General features: G+C 40.9%; 1 protein-coding gene and 1 long non-coding RNA gene across 5 annotated transcripts in view; one reads left to right on the top strand and one right to left on the bottom strand.

The window, feature by feature from the left end:
• The window catches only part of CFAP44 (cilia and flagella associated protein 44), a 70,094-nt gene that overhangs the window by 22,448 nt on the left and 32,709 nt on the right, over positions 1-14,937 (top strand). For all 4 annotated transcript variants that reach the window (XM_039481053.1, XM_039481031.1, XM_039481042.1 and 1 more), the window contains 4 exons: positions 5,876-6,085; positions 6,569-6,679; positions 11,347-11,499; positions 14,503-14,724. In XM_039481053.1, coding sequence (XP_039336987.1) covers positions 5,876-6,085; positions 6,569-6,679; positions 11,347-11,499; positions 14,503-14,724 — 696 coding nt within the window. The remainder of the gene's footprint in view (positions 1-5,875; positions 6,086-6,568; positions 6,680-11,346; positions 11,500-14,502; positions 14,725-14,937) is intronic.
• LOC120368710 lies at positions 7,681-9,350 on the bottom strand. The gene is made up of 2 exons (XR_005582735.1): positions 9,095-9,350; positions 7,681-8,086 (listed from the first exon to the last, which is right to left on the bottom strand). It is a non-coding gene; the product is annotated as an uncharacterized LOC120368710 (long non-coding RNA).

Genomic DNA, 14,937 nt, shown 5'->3' with positions numbered 1-14,937 from the left:
CCAGATGGGACTGATACCTCAATCTTGTGACTCAAACGTTCCCTGATGAAGCCTAAGCAGATCTGAGGTAAAAGGATCAGCACCCAAGCTTTCTTTATATAGATCACTGTCAAGCTATGATAGCCTCTTGACAGCAGGTATTCCTTGGGTGAAGGATAGCTGCTTTGTAGTAAAACTACCTATTTCCTATGTATACACAAGTAACTAGTTGCATTCATCAGCATAAGGTAATTATCCATTAATCAGTTCATAGACAGTTTACTACAAACTTCAAAGAGAAAGATAGACTGACATTACACCCAAGTTTCATCTAAATGTTAATATTCCCTTTAGATCTCAGAATTAATGGGTATAGAAATAGACAGGAACTGTCTGTTTACATCTAACAAGATATAAGTAAACACAGTTAGTATTACCTCTAGTTCTCCAATAATACAGGTTTGCATTTCAAAGCTCTAGTCTATTGAGCATGAAATGGTCCTAATTACCATTTATGTACTTTTCTAACAGGTCTCAAAGGGTTGAATTTGGGTCATTTAGCCAGCTGGGTTGCTTAACCCTTTCTGGCCCTGTGTCACAGCCCCCTTGGCAGAGAGTGTGTGCCTGCACTTTCTCTCTGCCTTGCAATGAGTCTTCAGCAACTCAGCCCTCTGGCTGAGTCACACACAGTCTGTATGTGAAACAGATAGATAAACCCCTTTCGTGGTATAAGTCCAACAGGGGGCCTATCCCAGTACTCCTTGGTTGGTCAGTGTCCTTCTGTAGCCATCTGTGGGCTCAGGTCCTTATTTAGTCCAGCAGTCTTTAAATAGTCTTGGCCCAGAATATCAAGCCATACTCCCCAGGGCTCCCTCCATGGAGGCAACATCTTTGCCTTCTCTGAGCCTTTCTGGCCCCAGCTTTCCAGCTGAGCCACTATACAGTTCAGTTCCTCTTTTTGGAGTGTATCAAAGTCCAGCCACTTCCCCAGTGGCTAATGGGTGTGTGTGAGGGGGAATCTGGGCCTGCCCACTACTCTGGGTCACAACCCAGGGATCCTACAAATAGCAGCCATCCACCACATCCCTTTTCACTAAATTGTGTTGCTGCTACAATTCCCTGGGCCACCTCCCCATGGCCCCAGCACATTATTCACCCTTACCTCAGGGCCTTCTCCTGATTGAGTCCCAGCAGCCAGCCAGGAGCCCATCTTTGCTCCCTGGTCCCTGCCAGCAACTGCTTTGTCCAAGGTCCTTCAGCAAGCCAGGAGCACCATATTCCCTTCTCTGGCTCCAAGCAGCAACTGAACTCATGCTGGCCCTCCAGCTCTTTTATACTAGCCTACTGGGCCCTGATTGGGTGCTCCCTGCAGCCTCTTTCCTGATTGGCTGTGTCCCGTGCAGCCTCTCTAGGCAGCTTGGAGGACTCTCTCCACTGCTCTTTTCTGGGGCGGGGTGTGGCAGAGATGCGAGGCCTCCAACAGGGGGGTCTCAGGGCCTAGTCCACCCCATCACAATTTCCAATTAACTTGAGTTAGCTAACAGGTTTAGACACTCCACAAATGGTTGTGACCAGGACTGAACATTTGTGGAGTGTCTATACTATCTTTTAAAAACATATTAGCTAACTTGAGTTAATTGGCAATCAATTCACTTGAGATAAACTGTTTTGTAGACATGTTTTTGAGCAAACATTTATAGTAAGTCTGCAGAGGTCACTTATACAGGCAGGCAGAGAGGGAAATACTGTACCTTGATTTTTAAAGGGTAGGGTGGCTTTATGACTATGCTTTCAAGAGCATTTGTGCTATGCAATCTTATGACTATATTATAGGTGACCAACTGTGTGCTTATGAAGTAAGCTGATTGGGCCCTACAAATATACAGCACTATACTCAGGGCCAGATTTACAAGGGTAAACAGATACTTTTAAAGATGCAGCTAGGTACCTAACTCTCATTGAAAGTCAGTGGGAAGTAGGTACCTTACTTGCTTATGCTTTTGTAAATCCCACTAGATGCCTCTCTGCATCTTTAAGTGCTAAAATGCCTTTGTAAATCTGGCCCATAATGCATCCTAGAACATTTTCATTCAGTTTCCTTTGAAGTATTGGTATCTGAACACTGCCTGAGGGAGAATACTTGGCCAGATGGATAAAAGGACTGAGCCCAGTATATAAGTTCCTACTGCAAGTAGATAGTCAATGAAAGTAAGTCAATTTATATCATAGGCTATGAGCCATTTATTTGTCTAGGATCATTTAAATATCTCTTCCCTAAAAAGAATATTAGAAGCTGCTGTTGGTTCAGATAGTGTCCCTAGCCTCTGTTTGCCAGAAGCTGGGAATGGGTGGCAGGCGATGGATCACTCGATGATTGCCCTGTTCTGTTCATTCCCTCTGGGGCACCTGGCATTGGCTACTGTCAGAAGACAGGATACTCAGCTAGATGGACCTTTGGTCTGACCCAGTATGGCCATTCTTATGTTCTTACACCACTGTCCTGTGAGTTACAAGCATGTGAATCCCATCTGGCATGACATCAAAATCAAAGCTCATTTTCCATGGTGGTATGTAGCATTGCTAAAGACTACTAGGCTTTTAAAATTAAACCATGTTCCCTGCATGTGACTCTTTCCTTCATGTATGTGAACAATAGAAACTCCATATAGAATGATTTATGAGATGGGGTATATGTTCACTCTAGAGCTGTGTGTTATAAAGTTTCTCAATATCAGCCTGATGTTGATCCCTGGTAAAGTAATGGAGTAGCTGATGTGGAACTTGATTAAATTAAATTATCCTGTAATACTTTATTAAGGCCAATCAGCATAGATTTATGGAAAATTGACCCTGTCAAACTAACTTAATTTTTTTAATGAAAATGCATATTTGGTTGATAAAGGAATTTGATGTAGCACTGAACTATGTTTTGATTTAAAAATTAGAACAATACAAAATGAACAGGGGACACATTAAATGGATTAACAGTGGACTGACAGGTCTCATAATGTAATTATATTTGGGGACTCATCATTGAGCAGGTGCGTTTCTAGTGGGGCCCCACAGTGATTAGTTTTTGCCCTATGCTATTTATTATTATTAATGACCTGGAAGGAAACACAATCATCACTGAGAAAGTTTGCAGATGACACACCGATTAGGAGAGAGGTAAATAATGAAGAATGCAAGTCACTGATTCAGAGTGATCTGGATCGCTTGGTAGAATTGGAAGTCAAATCCTACTGAGGAAGATAGAAAGAAGCATAAATTCTGGCAAGTCAAGGGTAAAAGTATAATTAGGCAGGCCAAAAAAGAATTTGAAGAGCAACTAACAAAAGACAAAATATAACCGCAATTTTTTTAAAAGTATGTCAGAAGCAGGAAAAGCAGGAAGCCTGCCATATAATCAATGGGGCCACTGGATGATCAGGGTGCTAAAGGAACTCTCAAAGAAGACAAAGCTGTTGCAGAAAAACTAAATGAAGCCTTTGCATTGGTCTTCACTGCAGAGGATGTGAGGGAGATTCCTATACTGGAGCCATTCTTTCTGGTGGCAGATCTGAAGAGCTGTCCCAGGTTGAGGTGTCAGTAGAGAAGGTTTTGGAACAAACTGATAAATTCAATGGTAGTAAGTCATCAGAACCAGATGGTATTCACCTAAGAGTTCTGAAGGAACTCAATTATGAAATTGCAGAACTACTAACGGTGGTATATGTAACCTGTTGCTTAAGGCAACCTTTGTTCAGATGACTGGAGGAAAGATAATCTAACACTGATTTTTAAGAATCGCCAAAGGTGATACTGGTAATTACAGGCCAGTAAGCTTAACTTCCATACCAGGAAATTGGTTGAAGCTTTAGCGAAGAACAGAAATATCAGACCTGTAGATGAACATGATATGTTGGGGAAGAGTCAACACAGCTTTTGTAAAGGGAAATCATGCCTCAATCTATTAAAATTCTTTGAGGTGGTCAACAAATATGTGGATAAAGGTGATCCAGTGGATACAGTGTACTTGGATTTTCAGAAAGCCTTCAACAAGGTCCGTACCCGAAGGCTCTTAAGCAAAGTAAGTAGTTATGTCATAAGAGGAAAGGTCCGCTCATGGAGCACTAAATGGTTACAACTCAGGAAATAAAGGGTAGGAATAAATGGTGAGTTTTCGAAATGGAGTGTACTGGGACCAATGCTGTTTAACATGTTCATAAATGATGTGGAAAAAGGGGTAAACAATGAGGTTGCAAAATTCGCAGACAATACAAAATGATTCAAAATAGTTAAGTCTAAAGCGGACTGCAAAGAATTATGAAGGAATCTCACAAAACTGAGTGACTGCATAACAAATTGGCAGATGAAATTCATTGTTTATAAATGAAAAGTAATACACTTTGGAAAACATAATCCCAACTTTACATATAAAATACTGGGGTCTAAATTAGCTGTTGCCACTCAAGAAAGGGATTTTGGTGTCATTGTGGACAGTTTTCTCTGAAAACATGTGCTCAATCTGCAGTGGCTATCAAAAACACTAGCAATGTTAGGAACCATTAGGAAAGGAACAGGTAAGACAGGAAATATTATAATGCCACTATATAAATTCATGGTGCACCCACACCTGGAATACTACCTCCACTTTTAGTTGCCCCATCTCAAAAAAGGTATATAAGAATTGGAAAAGATACAAGAAGGGCAACAAAAGTTATCAGGGGTATGGAACAGCTTCCATATGAAGAAAGATTAAAAAGATTTTGTATTATTCATCTTAGAAAGGAGATGGCTGAGGTGGGATATGATAGAGATCTATAAAATCATGAATGGTGAGGAGAAAATGAATAGGGAGGTGTTACCTCTTCACATAACACAAGAACCCAGGGTCACCCAATGAAATTAATAGGCATCAGGTTAAAAACTAACATAAGGAACTAAACAAGCAACCTGTGGAACTTGTTGCCATGGGATGTTAAGGCCAAAACCATAACTAGGTTAAAAAAAGAATTGGGTAAGTCCATGGAAGATAGATCCATCAATGGCTATTAGCCAACATGGTCAGGGATGCAACTTCATGCTCTGGATGGCCTAAAACCTCTGACTGCCAGAAGCTGGGAGTGGAGGACAGGCAGGTAGATGGATCCCTCAATAATTGCCCTGTTCTCTTTATTACCTGTGAAGCATCTGACATTGGCCACTGTTGTAAGACAGTATACTGGGCTAGATGGATCATTGGTCTGACTCTGTATGGCTGTTCTTACGTTGTTCGCTTCAACCAGTTTACCATTAGAACAATGTGTTTTAATATGGCCAATGTAAGGTTATACATCTAGGAACAAAGAATTTAGGCCGTACTTAGAGGATGAGGCACTCTATCCTGAGAAGCAGTGATTCTGAAAAAGATGTGTGGGGTCAGGGTGTATACTCAGCTGAACCTGAGCTCACAGTGTGATGATGTGATAACAAGAGCTAACGCAGTCCCTGGATACATAAATAGGAATAGTGAGTAGGAGCGCAGAGGTTATATTACTTCTGTATTTGGCACTGGTGCAACTGCTACAGGAATATTTGATAGTGGGCTCTTCAATCTAGCAGACAAAGATATAACAAGATTCAATGGCTGGAGGTCGAAGCTAGACAAATTCAGAGTGGAAATAAGGTCTACATTTTTAACCATGAGAGTAATTAACCATTGGAACAACTTACCAAAGTTTGTGGTGGCTAAAATCAAGGTTGGATGTTTTTCTAAAAGATATGCTTTAGTTCAAACAAGAATTATTGTGAGGAAGATATGGTCTGTGTTATGTATGTTAAACTAGGTGATCACAGTGGTCTCTCCTGGCTTTGGAGTCTACAAATTTTATCTTTTGCCTGAAGATGCAAGTGTTTTTAATTTCATTATGCACAGGTAAATCCCAAAGGAGGTCTAGTTGCTGTTGGGTTTGAAGATGGCGTTGTTCGCATTATTGAAGTTTATGATCCCAGGGGGCTCGCCGTTGTTGCAGGACGGACCAATGTAGGGAATGCAGAGATGCGTCTGAAACAAGCTTTTAAACCCCACACTGCTGCAGTTACAGCCTTGGCATACGAACGAAATGGGGAAGTACTTGCCACAGGGGTATGTCTGACTTATTCACTGAATTGTTTTTATTAAGCAAAAAATATAAAACTATTTTAAAGTGACATAATTGTGCTTATTTATTGATTTATTGAATGATACCTGCCTCAAGGAGGCTTTTCTTGTGATCTCCTCTTAGCCATTGCAGGAAATAGCATCTGCTGTCACATGGACCATAGAGATTAAGGGTTGTATGGACTACAGGGTAAGACCCCTGCAAAATCAGGAGAGGCTCAGGGAGAAAAGATCCCAAAGCATTTGGGGGAGGATAACTTAGTGCCTAGAATTACCTGATTTTCTGTATCTGTGATGGGTCTAAGTAGATTATCTATCCAGTTAGTAGGGAGTTGTATTGGCTGACAAATATTGGGAATGCACAGCACTGAGGTGAGGGGTGTATGCGGCCCTTATTTGAAGTATGTGAAATGGTTAGAGAGCCTTGAAATGCATGCTTTTCGTTATCTTCCTTCTTTTCTTTCTCAGAGTAAAGACAAAACAGTCTTCTTCTTTGCTGTTGAAGACAAATATGAGCCAATTGGATACATTTGTGTCCCTGGGCCTGTGCAGGCATTACAGTGGTCTCCACCTTCTCACGTGAGTAGTGAATGTTTTTCCTGGCACTTGAATCTTATTTTTAAAAGAAGCTGTTTCAACACTGATGTTATATCCTACATTGTTATCTTAAGGATGAAGACTCCTCATCTAAGCAATGTATTACAGACACTTTTCTGCCATACTCTTTATGCCCTTTCAGGATGAGAGCTGTTACTAAACAGAATTGTCCTTCAGTGCAATCACTTAAGAGTTTTGGACCTGAGCAACAGAGTGCAGGATCACCTGGAAGCCATTAGAAACTTGGCCAACCACCTTCACTTGCTCCTGTGTGAGAAACAAACCTTTGCATCCACTAGTGAAACTTTTAAGGCTTAGTTTTCATTTAAAAAGCACGGATTTGAACATGGACTGTGCCTGTTGCCCATATTCAAATAGGCATATGCAATTGTAAACAAAGCTTTCAAAGCATCAAAAGCAAACCCTTGGGTGTTTGTCTGAACTCAAGCTCCAGTGCCTTTGATGTTTGTCCATGACTAATTCAAATAGAATTTTATTATTAAAAACCAAGATTTCAAAAGTTTAATAAGGCCAGGTCCACCCTAGAAACTTCTGCCAGGGTAATAATGTTGGTTGGGGGTGTATGATTCTTTATGACATTTATAAACTAGCGAAAAGCCCTAGCGTAGATTGTCATGCTGTCTGGAGTGACTCACAACTGTGAGAGCCAATCTCAGGTCAGACTGTCAGAAAATAGGGCAGACATCCAAAACTGGTGGTATATTCTATAATTAGATTTCACCAAGCCAGTAATAGATGTGCACTCCTGGATCATTATACCAGTATTACCATGGAGTCACAGGGAGTCTCCTTATGCTCTCCAGACCATATTGCCATCCAGACAAACTGGAGTTTCTGATAAAAGTTTATATAAACCCAAAATCACATTGGGTTACTCCCAGTCCCAAAGGATCAGTCACTTCTTACCCCAAATCAATTGGAACTCTGGACCTTACCCCAAAAATCACACTGGTAGCCAAATCTCTGGTAAACTAACTAAAGATTTATAAGCTAAGAAAAGAAATGAGCGTTATTGAGAGGTTAAAGCAGGTAAAATACATTAACAGGTGAGTCAGAGTTTGTAAATCCAAATGTAGTAATCTGCTATCTTTCCAAAAGTCTCTCAGGGTCACCCAGAATAACAATGGGGATCTCTGCCTTGCATCTGGAATGCTTCCCTGTAAGTGTCCAAACTGTTCAGAAATACAAGATCTTTCCATGAAATCCATTTTTAATCTTCTCCAGAAAATAACCTGAACAGTGTCTTCACCCACGTGGGTTTTGATGAGTAAGAAATACGGACTGAGTTTGTGATTTTCCATTGTTGAACACAATGCCCTTGCTTTGAAGTTAGTACTCTTCTTTGTTTGCATTTCCCCAAGGCTTCATCTGCATTTAAGGGGTTATTTAGTTACAAGAATATACATAAAGGTAATTGCCTGCCATCACGTTATAATAGAAATAGATAAGCGAAAACTATACAAGTAACATTCCATTAGTTTTTATGACGTTTTAACATGTGACTACCATCTCACATTAACATAACTTTAATCTAGGGTTATTTAATTACAGGGTATCATAATGTAGAAGTAATGTCATAGCAAACTACAGGAGATAGGCAGATGAAAACAATATAATCAACATCTCCTTTGATCTCTGTTAGCATAAGCGTAGATGCAGTTATACCGGCCAAAAAAGTCCTTTAGCCAATATGGCTTGTTTTGTTTGGGAAACTGATATAAGCTATATAGGCAAAAGGATTTTTTTGCCGGTATAAGTTGTGTCTCTGCCAGGGGGTTTGCCACTATAGTTGTACATACTAGTATAGCTGTACTGGCAAACCCTATCTAGACTAGACCTGGCCTAAGTAACCATGGGAATTAGATCATAGCTGCTATCTTGGATTTATTCTATGATGGCAACCTGCTACCTGCTTACCTGACAAGCACCAGTATGTCTTCTCCCTCTGGCTTGTCAGGCTCTTCTGATTGTCCTCCTGCCCACCAGTGACAAGTATCTATCCCAACCTTTCTGATAGGTGCAGAAACCCTCCTAACATAATGTATTTATTTGCATGTATAATTTTTAGGTTATACATTCATATAACTGTCAAATGTATCTTAATTTTTCTTACTTTAATATAAGCAAAGAAGAAGATTAAAAGATAAACATTTAATTAATGGTGTAGATTTTACGTTTACAAAAGCAATGTAATTTGTTCCGAATCCTACAGCAACTGCAACTAGCTCCCTTTGCACACATTAGGGCTGGGTGAATTACTTCAGAAAAAATAAAGAGCCCTGCTCCATGCCCGAGGCCTCCTTTGGGGAAAAAACACCTATATGCAAACTTGACTTTTATTGCAATTTAAAAAGTTTGGATAATTCTTCCTCCTACCTCAGTTATTCCTCTGACATTGGCATTTCAGGGATCTAGCAGGGACCAGAAATCCTGTAAGATAGCTGAGGGGGTTTCCCCAAGATTTCCAGGCCAGTCTTAAAGACATAAGAGATATGGATAGTACAGATAAAGCATCTAAACTTTCAGCTGCTTATTCAGACAAAACCTCTGACCCAAGCGTTTGGTTCAGACCCATCTGTGACTGGAGTCCTGAGGTCACTCAGTTAGGGTGAACTGCAAAGAATGGGGCAGACAATCCCCAGAGCTGGTGGATATTCCAATATGTAGATTTACCAAGCCAGCAGAAAACAGCTTCTTTATTACCTCACCGGTTGCCCAGAAACCAACAACACAGTTCCCTTAAAGTAACCCAGCCTCAGGCCTCCACCTAGACACCTAAGTCAGATATGAAGAGGATTAACGAAAATCTTATTCATCATGTAAAAAAGTTCTACCAATCCCAAAGGATCGGACACATTACCTCCCAGGTTAATGAATATTCCAGATCTTACCCAAATACACACTACAGCCAATTCTTATTAACTAAATGAAAATTTGTTAAAGGAAAAGAGAGAGAGTATGGTTAAAAGATACAGACATGAGTTCAATTCTTGAGGTTCAGATTCATAGCAAAGATGGTGAGCTTTGTAGTTGCAAAGAGTTCTTTTAGAATTTAGTCCATAGATTATAGTCCAATGTCCAATATATATTTAGAGTGTTCCAGTTTAGGACTAGGATGTCAATTTTGTGACTCAAACTTTCCCTGGTGAAGCTTAAGGAGACCTGAGATAAAAAGGATTAGGACCCAAACATCTTTTATACATTTCATGCCTTCTTTGACAGGTTGGAGTCCCTCAGCGACCAATAGACCCTCATTTCCTAAGCATCGCCTGGTAATTATTCACACAGATTAACATAAGGCAATTGTCTGTTTTTCCACCATTTGCAGATGATTTGCTATACGTTTCAAAGAGAGATGAATATCACAACATCCTATGTTTACAGTTCATTTAAACATTAAGATGTTCTTTTGATCTCTGAATTAACAGAATACAGCATAGACAGGGACTGTTTGATTACATTGTTGACCACTACCAATATATATGTAAATACACAAACATTATCTCTCCATATGTCTTTAAGAGGGTTGAATTTTAGTCATTTATCCTGTAGGATGCTTAACCCTTTCTGGTCATGTGTCACATCTTCTTTCAAAGAAGCCAGGTTCACAAGGTGTAAATGATTCCCCATCTTCCCTGAGCACCTCCTTGCAGCAGGGCACCCTAACACCTGGTTTACAGTCCCACTTCCTCTCTCAGGCTCCTAGGAACTCCCCCCGCCAACAGTCTCTCTTGCCTCAGTAATACCCATCCTTGGGGCTGGTTTATTACAAAAACATAGTGCAAATAATCCATAACAGAAGTCCCAAAACATAGTCCATTTATCAACCCCAGTGCATGTAATCCTTATAACCCCACAACAGCTAGTCCATCAGCATAGCACATACCATACTCTGGCATCCTCCACCCCTTTGGGGTCTACGTCTGTCCTCTCCTGGTTTTCTGCCAGGACAGCCAGCCAAGCCCTTACAGGTCAAGTGCATCTCCACTCTTCCTAGCAGAATTACACCCTCATCCCCCAAACCTTTTGCTGGGAGTTCATCCTCACCAGTGGAGTATCCATTGCTTCCCCTGTTCTGTTAACCTCTCATCTCAGACAGGCAAGCAGGTAGGTACTTCCACTATTCCCAACTTCAGCCCTTTCTGGTCCTCAGCTCCAGCTCTCTGGCTTGGAAGTCAGCATGCAATGCCCTCTGCTGCTCTTCTGCCTTTAACTTTCTGGTTCTGCGTCTCGGCCTTTGGGAGGTCAGCTAGTAAACCCTCCTCTAGCTGTCCCTACAAGCCTCCTCTCTCTCTAATTCTCCCTGATCCTTTATAGCACCAGGTGTTTCTCTGCCTTTTTAATTGGCCAACTGGGACACCTGTACTTGCACAGAGGAACTGGACCTGCTTCATTTAAAGGGGCGAATCACCTTGTGACACTAAACATCATCATGCTGCTCTCAGTCTAAGATGATATTCTCTGATTTCTGGTGGTGATTCGTCCATTTAAATAATCACATAAAATGAATGTTGACTGGCGTGCCTTTGACTTTGTGGCTTGACAACTTCTAACCTTTAGCTTTACTCTTCCTCTTTCCCACTTCCGTATGTCTGTCTAATGCTTGTGTTTTATGTGCTATTCTACAGGCAGAGAGCATGCTGCTTGTGCTCTGTGAGAATGGCTTTGCCCTTCAGGTTCCTGCACCCATCCTTGGAGAACAGGACACAGTATCCACCTATGAGATCAAAGACCTGCCTACACAGTATTTCCATTTCGGCAGCATTAAATCCCGGATCAAGGTAAAGAACTGTCCTGTGGGGAATTAAATTCTCAGCCCTCAGTTACCAGTATCCCTAGAGTGCAAAACTACTCCACTCAAGTTGCTAGTCTGTGAGGTGCTGAACGCAGGATTCCAGCTGAGCCATTCATAAGGAAGGACCAGGCACAGACCACTCCTGGCTTTGCTTCATCTATTGGAAAATATATGTTGTCAACACTAATTCATGGAAATAAAAAGTGGAATTGAGGAATAACATATAGCTTATAATGCATGTATATTATAGGATTACACTAGTGGTAGCAGAGATAAAGTTAATATGGCACTTCCATTCTAAAATATATTTTTAGTTTTTAATTTTCAGAAAAATTATTCTTACAGCTGTAATTTCTCATGCTCGATCCCAGCCTCAAAGGAAATTCTTTTGAACGGTTTCATAAACATGGATTTGGCCACTTTTGAGTTAATCAAACATGAAAAATGATTTTGCCAGTAAAATTTTTCTGATACTTTTTGAGTACTGTGATAACTGTAAAAGGACTCTTATACAAAAAAAAAAAGTCAGTGTGACATTGCACTCTGTATAATTTTATGAAAGTATGCTGATGAGTGTGAAAATAATGTAACTAAAATATGCTTCATGCAAAAGGTCTCTTGTAAGGTATCATTACAAATCTTATAATCTATTGAGTATGGTCATCCTATTTGTATAAATGTATCACTCTTGTATCAGAAACTAGAAATATTAACTATAACTCTGAGGGCCTATTTGAATTATACAAAGTGTGGGCCATTAATGATGGTTTGGAATCTTGATGGCGCCTATTAACCAGGACAATTGACTGTAGATGGCTCTGTTTTACTTGTAAGTCTTCCTGTATAGGTGTGTGCTGGAAAGTGGGCAATGAAGTCTTGCAGTGACATGTGATCATGTCACCTGAACTGGAATCCATCTTAAACCTGGTGCATTTCCATTGAGAAGGAGGGGGTGGGAACCCAGAGAGGGACAACGGATTCCCACTTTATGCAAAAGATATATAAGCGGGTGGAAGAGAACAAAGGATGGGGCCATCATGAGAAATCCCCTAGCTACTACCTGAGCTGGAACAAGGGCTGTGCCAGGGGAAAGGATTGTGCCCAGACTAGGGAGGTGTCCAGTCTGTGAAAGAAACTTATTGAAACATCTCTGAGTGTGAGATTTTATCCGTATTCAGTTTTATTACTGTATTAGGCTTAGATTTGCGTATTTTATTTTATTTTACTTGGTAATTCACTTTGTTCTGTCTGCTATTGGAACCTCTTAAATCCTACTTTCTGTATTTAATAAAATCACTTTTTACTTATTAATTAACCCAGACTATGTATTAATACCTGGGTGCAAGGGCGGGGGGAACAGCTGTGCATATCGCTCTATCAGTGTTATAGAGGGCAAACAATTTATGAGTTTACCCTGTATAAGCTTTATACAGGGTAAAATGGATTTATTTGGGGTTTAGATCCCATTAGGAGTTGGGCATCTGAGTGTTAAAGACAGGAACACCTCTGTTAGCTGCTTTCAGTTAAGTCTGCAGCTTTGGGGCACATAGTTCAGACCCTGGGTCTGTGTTGGAGCAGACTGGCATGTCTGGCTCAACAGGACAGAGGGTGCTGGAGTCCCAGACTGGCAGATAAAGCAAGGGCAGAAGTAGTCTTGGCACAGCAGTTGGCAGTTCCCAGGGGGGGTTCTGTGATCCAACCTGTCACAGTCAGGATTACATTTATGCATTCCTCAATGAGGACTTGCTCCTTTGAAGACATGTGAGGCCAAATTCACTGCTGGTATAAACATGGGCAACACCTTAGATAGCACTGGAGTTACACTCTCTTTCACCAGTGGGTATTTTAGGAAACTGAAAAAGCAGCAGGGTGAGGATTAGAACACTGATTACCTGACTCTCAGCGTCAGTACTCAATCTACCACATCACAGCTGCCTCTCTTGAGTGATGGCACTTCCACTTTCAACCATCTTTTCAAAGATTTATAAGTACTATTTTGATGTTTTGTTAAAGATCTGGCAAAGCCCCAGCATCCACAGTGACTAGGAGGAATTCAGTACTCAGGAAGAAGAGATGTCTTTGGCTACCTTACAAAGCTAATATTTCCCTGGGAAAAGATAGCGTGATATTTGACACTTATTTATGCTAAGATACGTTTTAATAAAATGAAGATTTTAAAGACTGTATAAATTGACCATGAACATTACTCTTCAATTCAGTGTTCAGAAGGAAGGTCATTACAAACATTTTGTTTTTCACTTTAAACTTATGTTTGAGCACAAACAATGCCACATGGGAATCTGAATTCAGGTCTCCAGCATGGTCCCTTTTACTTTTGGGCAAGTAAAGGACAGAGTTCGGGAACATTGCAGAAGTAGTGCATCCAGTCCATGAGTTGATAGAGAACCTCCCATTGCAGTCAAGCAAACTGTCTGGCTAACATAAGGCTTGATTGGCTTGGGGAAAGCTGCATTTAGCATGTCTCTGGTGGAGGGTGCTTGCTGTTTCATTAGACCTTGGAGGCAGAATATAAGAGGAGGCGGGAATGAGAGGCTTCCCACTGCAGCTTCAAATGAGGTATGATGGGGCTTGTCTACGCAGGCCCTGCAGTGCGGACTACAGGAGTCTGAATTGCTGAGTGCATCGAAGTGTTGTGCTGTAACTACTCCATGTAGTCCCTGCTAGATTGAACTAAAAGGTACCTAGTTTGTGTTAATGCAGTCCCATTTCCAATAGAACTCTGTTAACTAGAAACATGTACCTTTTAGTTTCTGCTAGCAGGGCATATATGAGCAATTGTAGCACAACATTTTAGTGTGTGCTGCATTTCGCACACCTATAGTCTGCACTGTAGGGTTGTGTAGACAGGCCTGACCTCTGTTTAATTGCGAGGAATACTTCCCTAATTTCTAGCATTTTTTATCATGAGAGCCTTTCAGTCAATGGTGCATTGGTTTCATGACTCATTTTTCACTGCTTTCTGTAACAGAGGGAAGAGGAGATTGAGCGCAGAGAGAAAAAGAAACAGGAGGAGGAGAAGGCAAGGTTGGAGTGGATAAAGAAACAGCAGGATATGGGACTTGAGATAGAAGAAGAGCCAGAGGCAGAGCCTAAGAAAGAGGAGCCACTGCCACCCATCTACGTCCCACAGGAGCCCAGCCCCATCGTCTGCGGGTTTTATTCAGCACCAGGGAAATTCTGGCTCTCTTTGGTAAATTAAATATTCTTTCATTTTTAATTTGAGAAAAGGATTGTTAAATGTAGAGACAATAAGATTCATGGACTTGGGGATTAGGTGGCGTAGAGAACTGGTATTTGGAATAAAAACCTTTTGCCTCTAGGACACAAGCTCATATGTGCCCCATGCTTGAAGATATCCAAATTCTCAGAGAAGACCAAGTGCTTGATGTGAATGCTAAGTGGT

Source organism: Mauremys reevesii, linkage group 1 (assembly GCF_016161935.1).
Source record: "Mauremys reevesii isolate NIE-2019 linkage group 1, ASM1616193v1, whole genome shotgun sequence".
NCBI classification, from domain to species: domain Eukaryota; kingdom Metazoa; phylum Chordata; order Testudines; family Geoemydidae; genus Mauremys; species Mauremys reevesii.
Note: the sequence above shows the minus strand (reverse complement) of the source record. Positions and strands in the feature narration are given on the sequence as shown.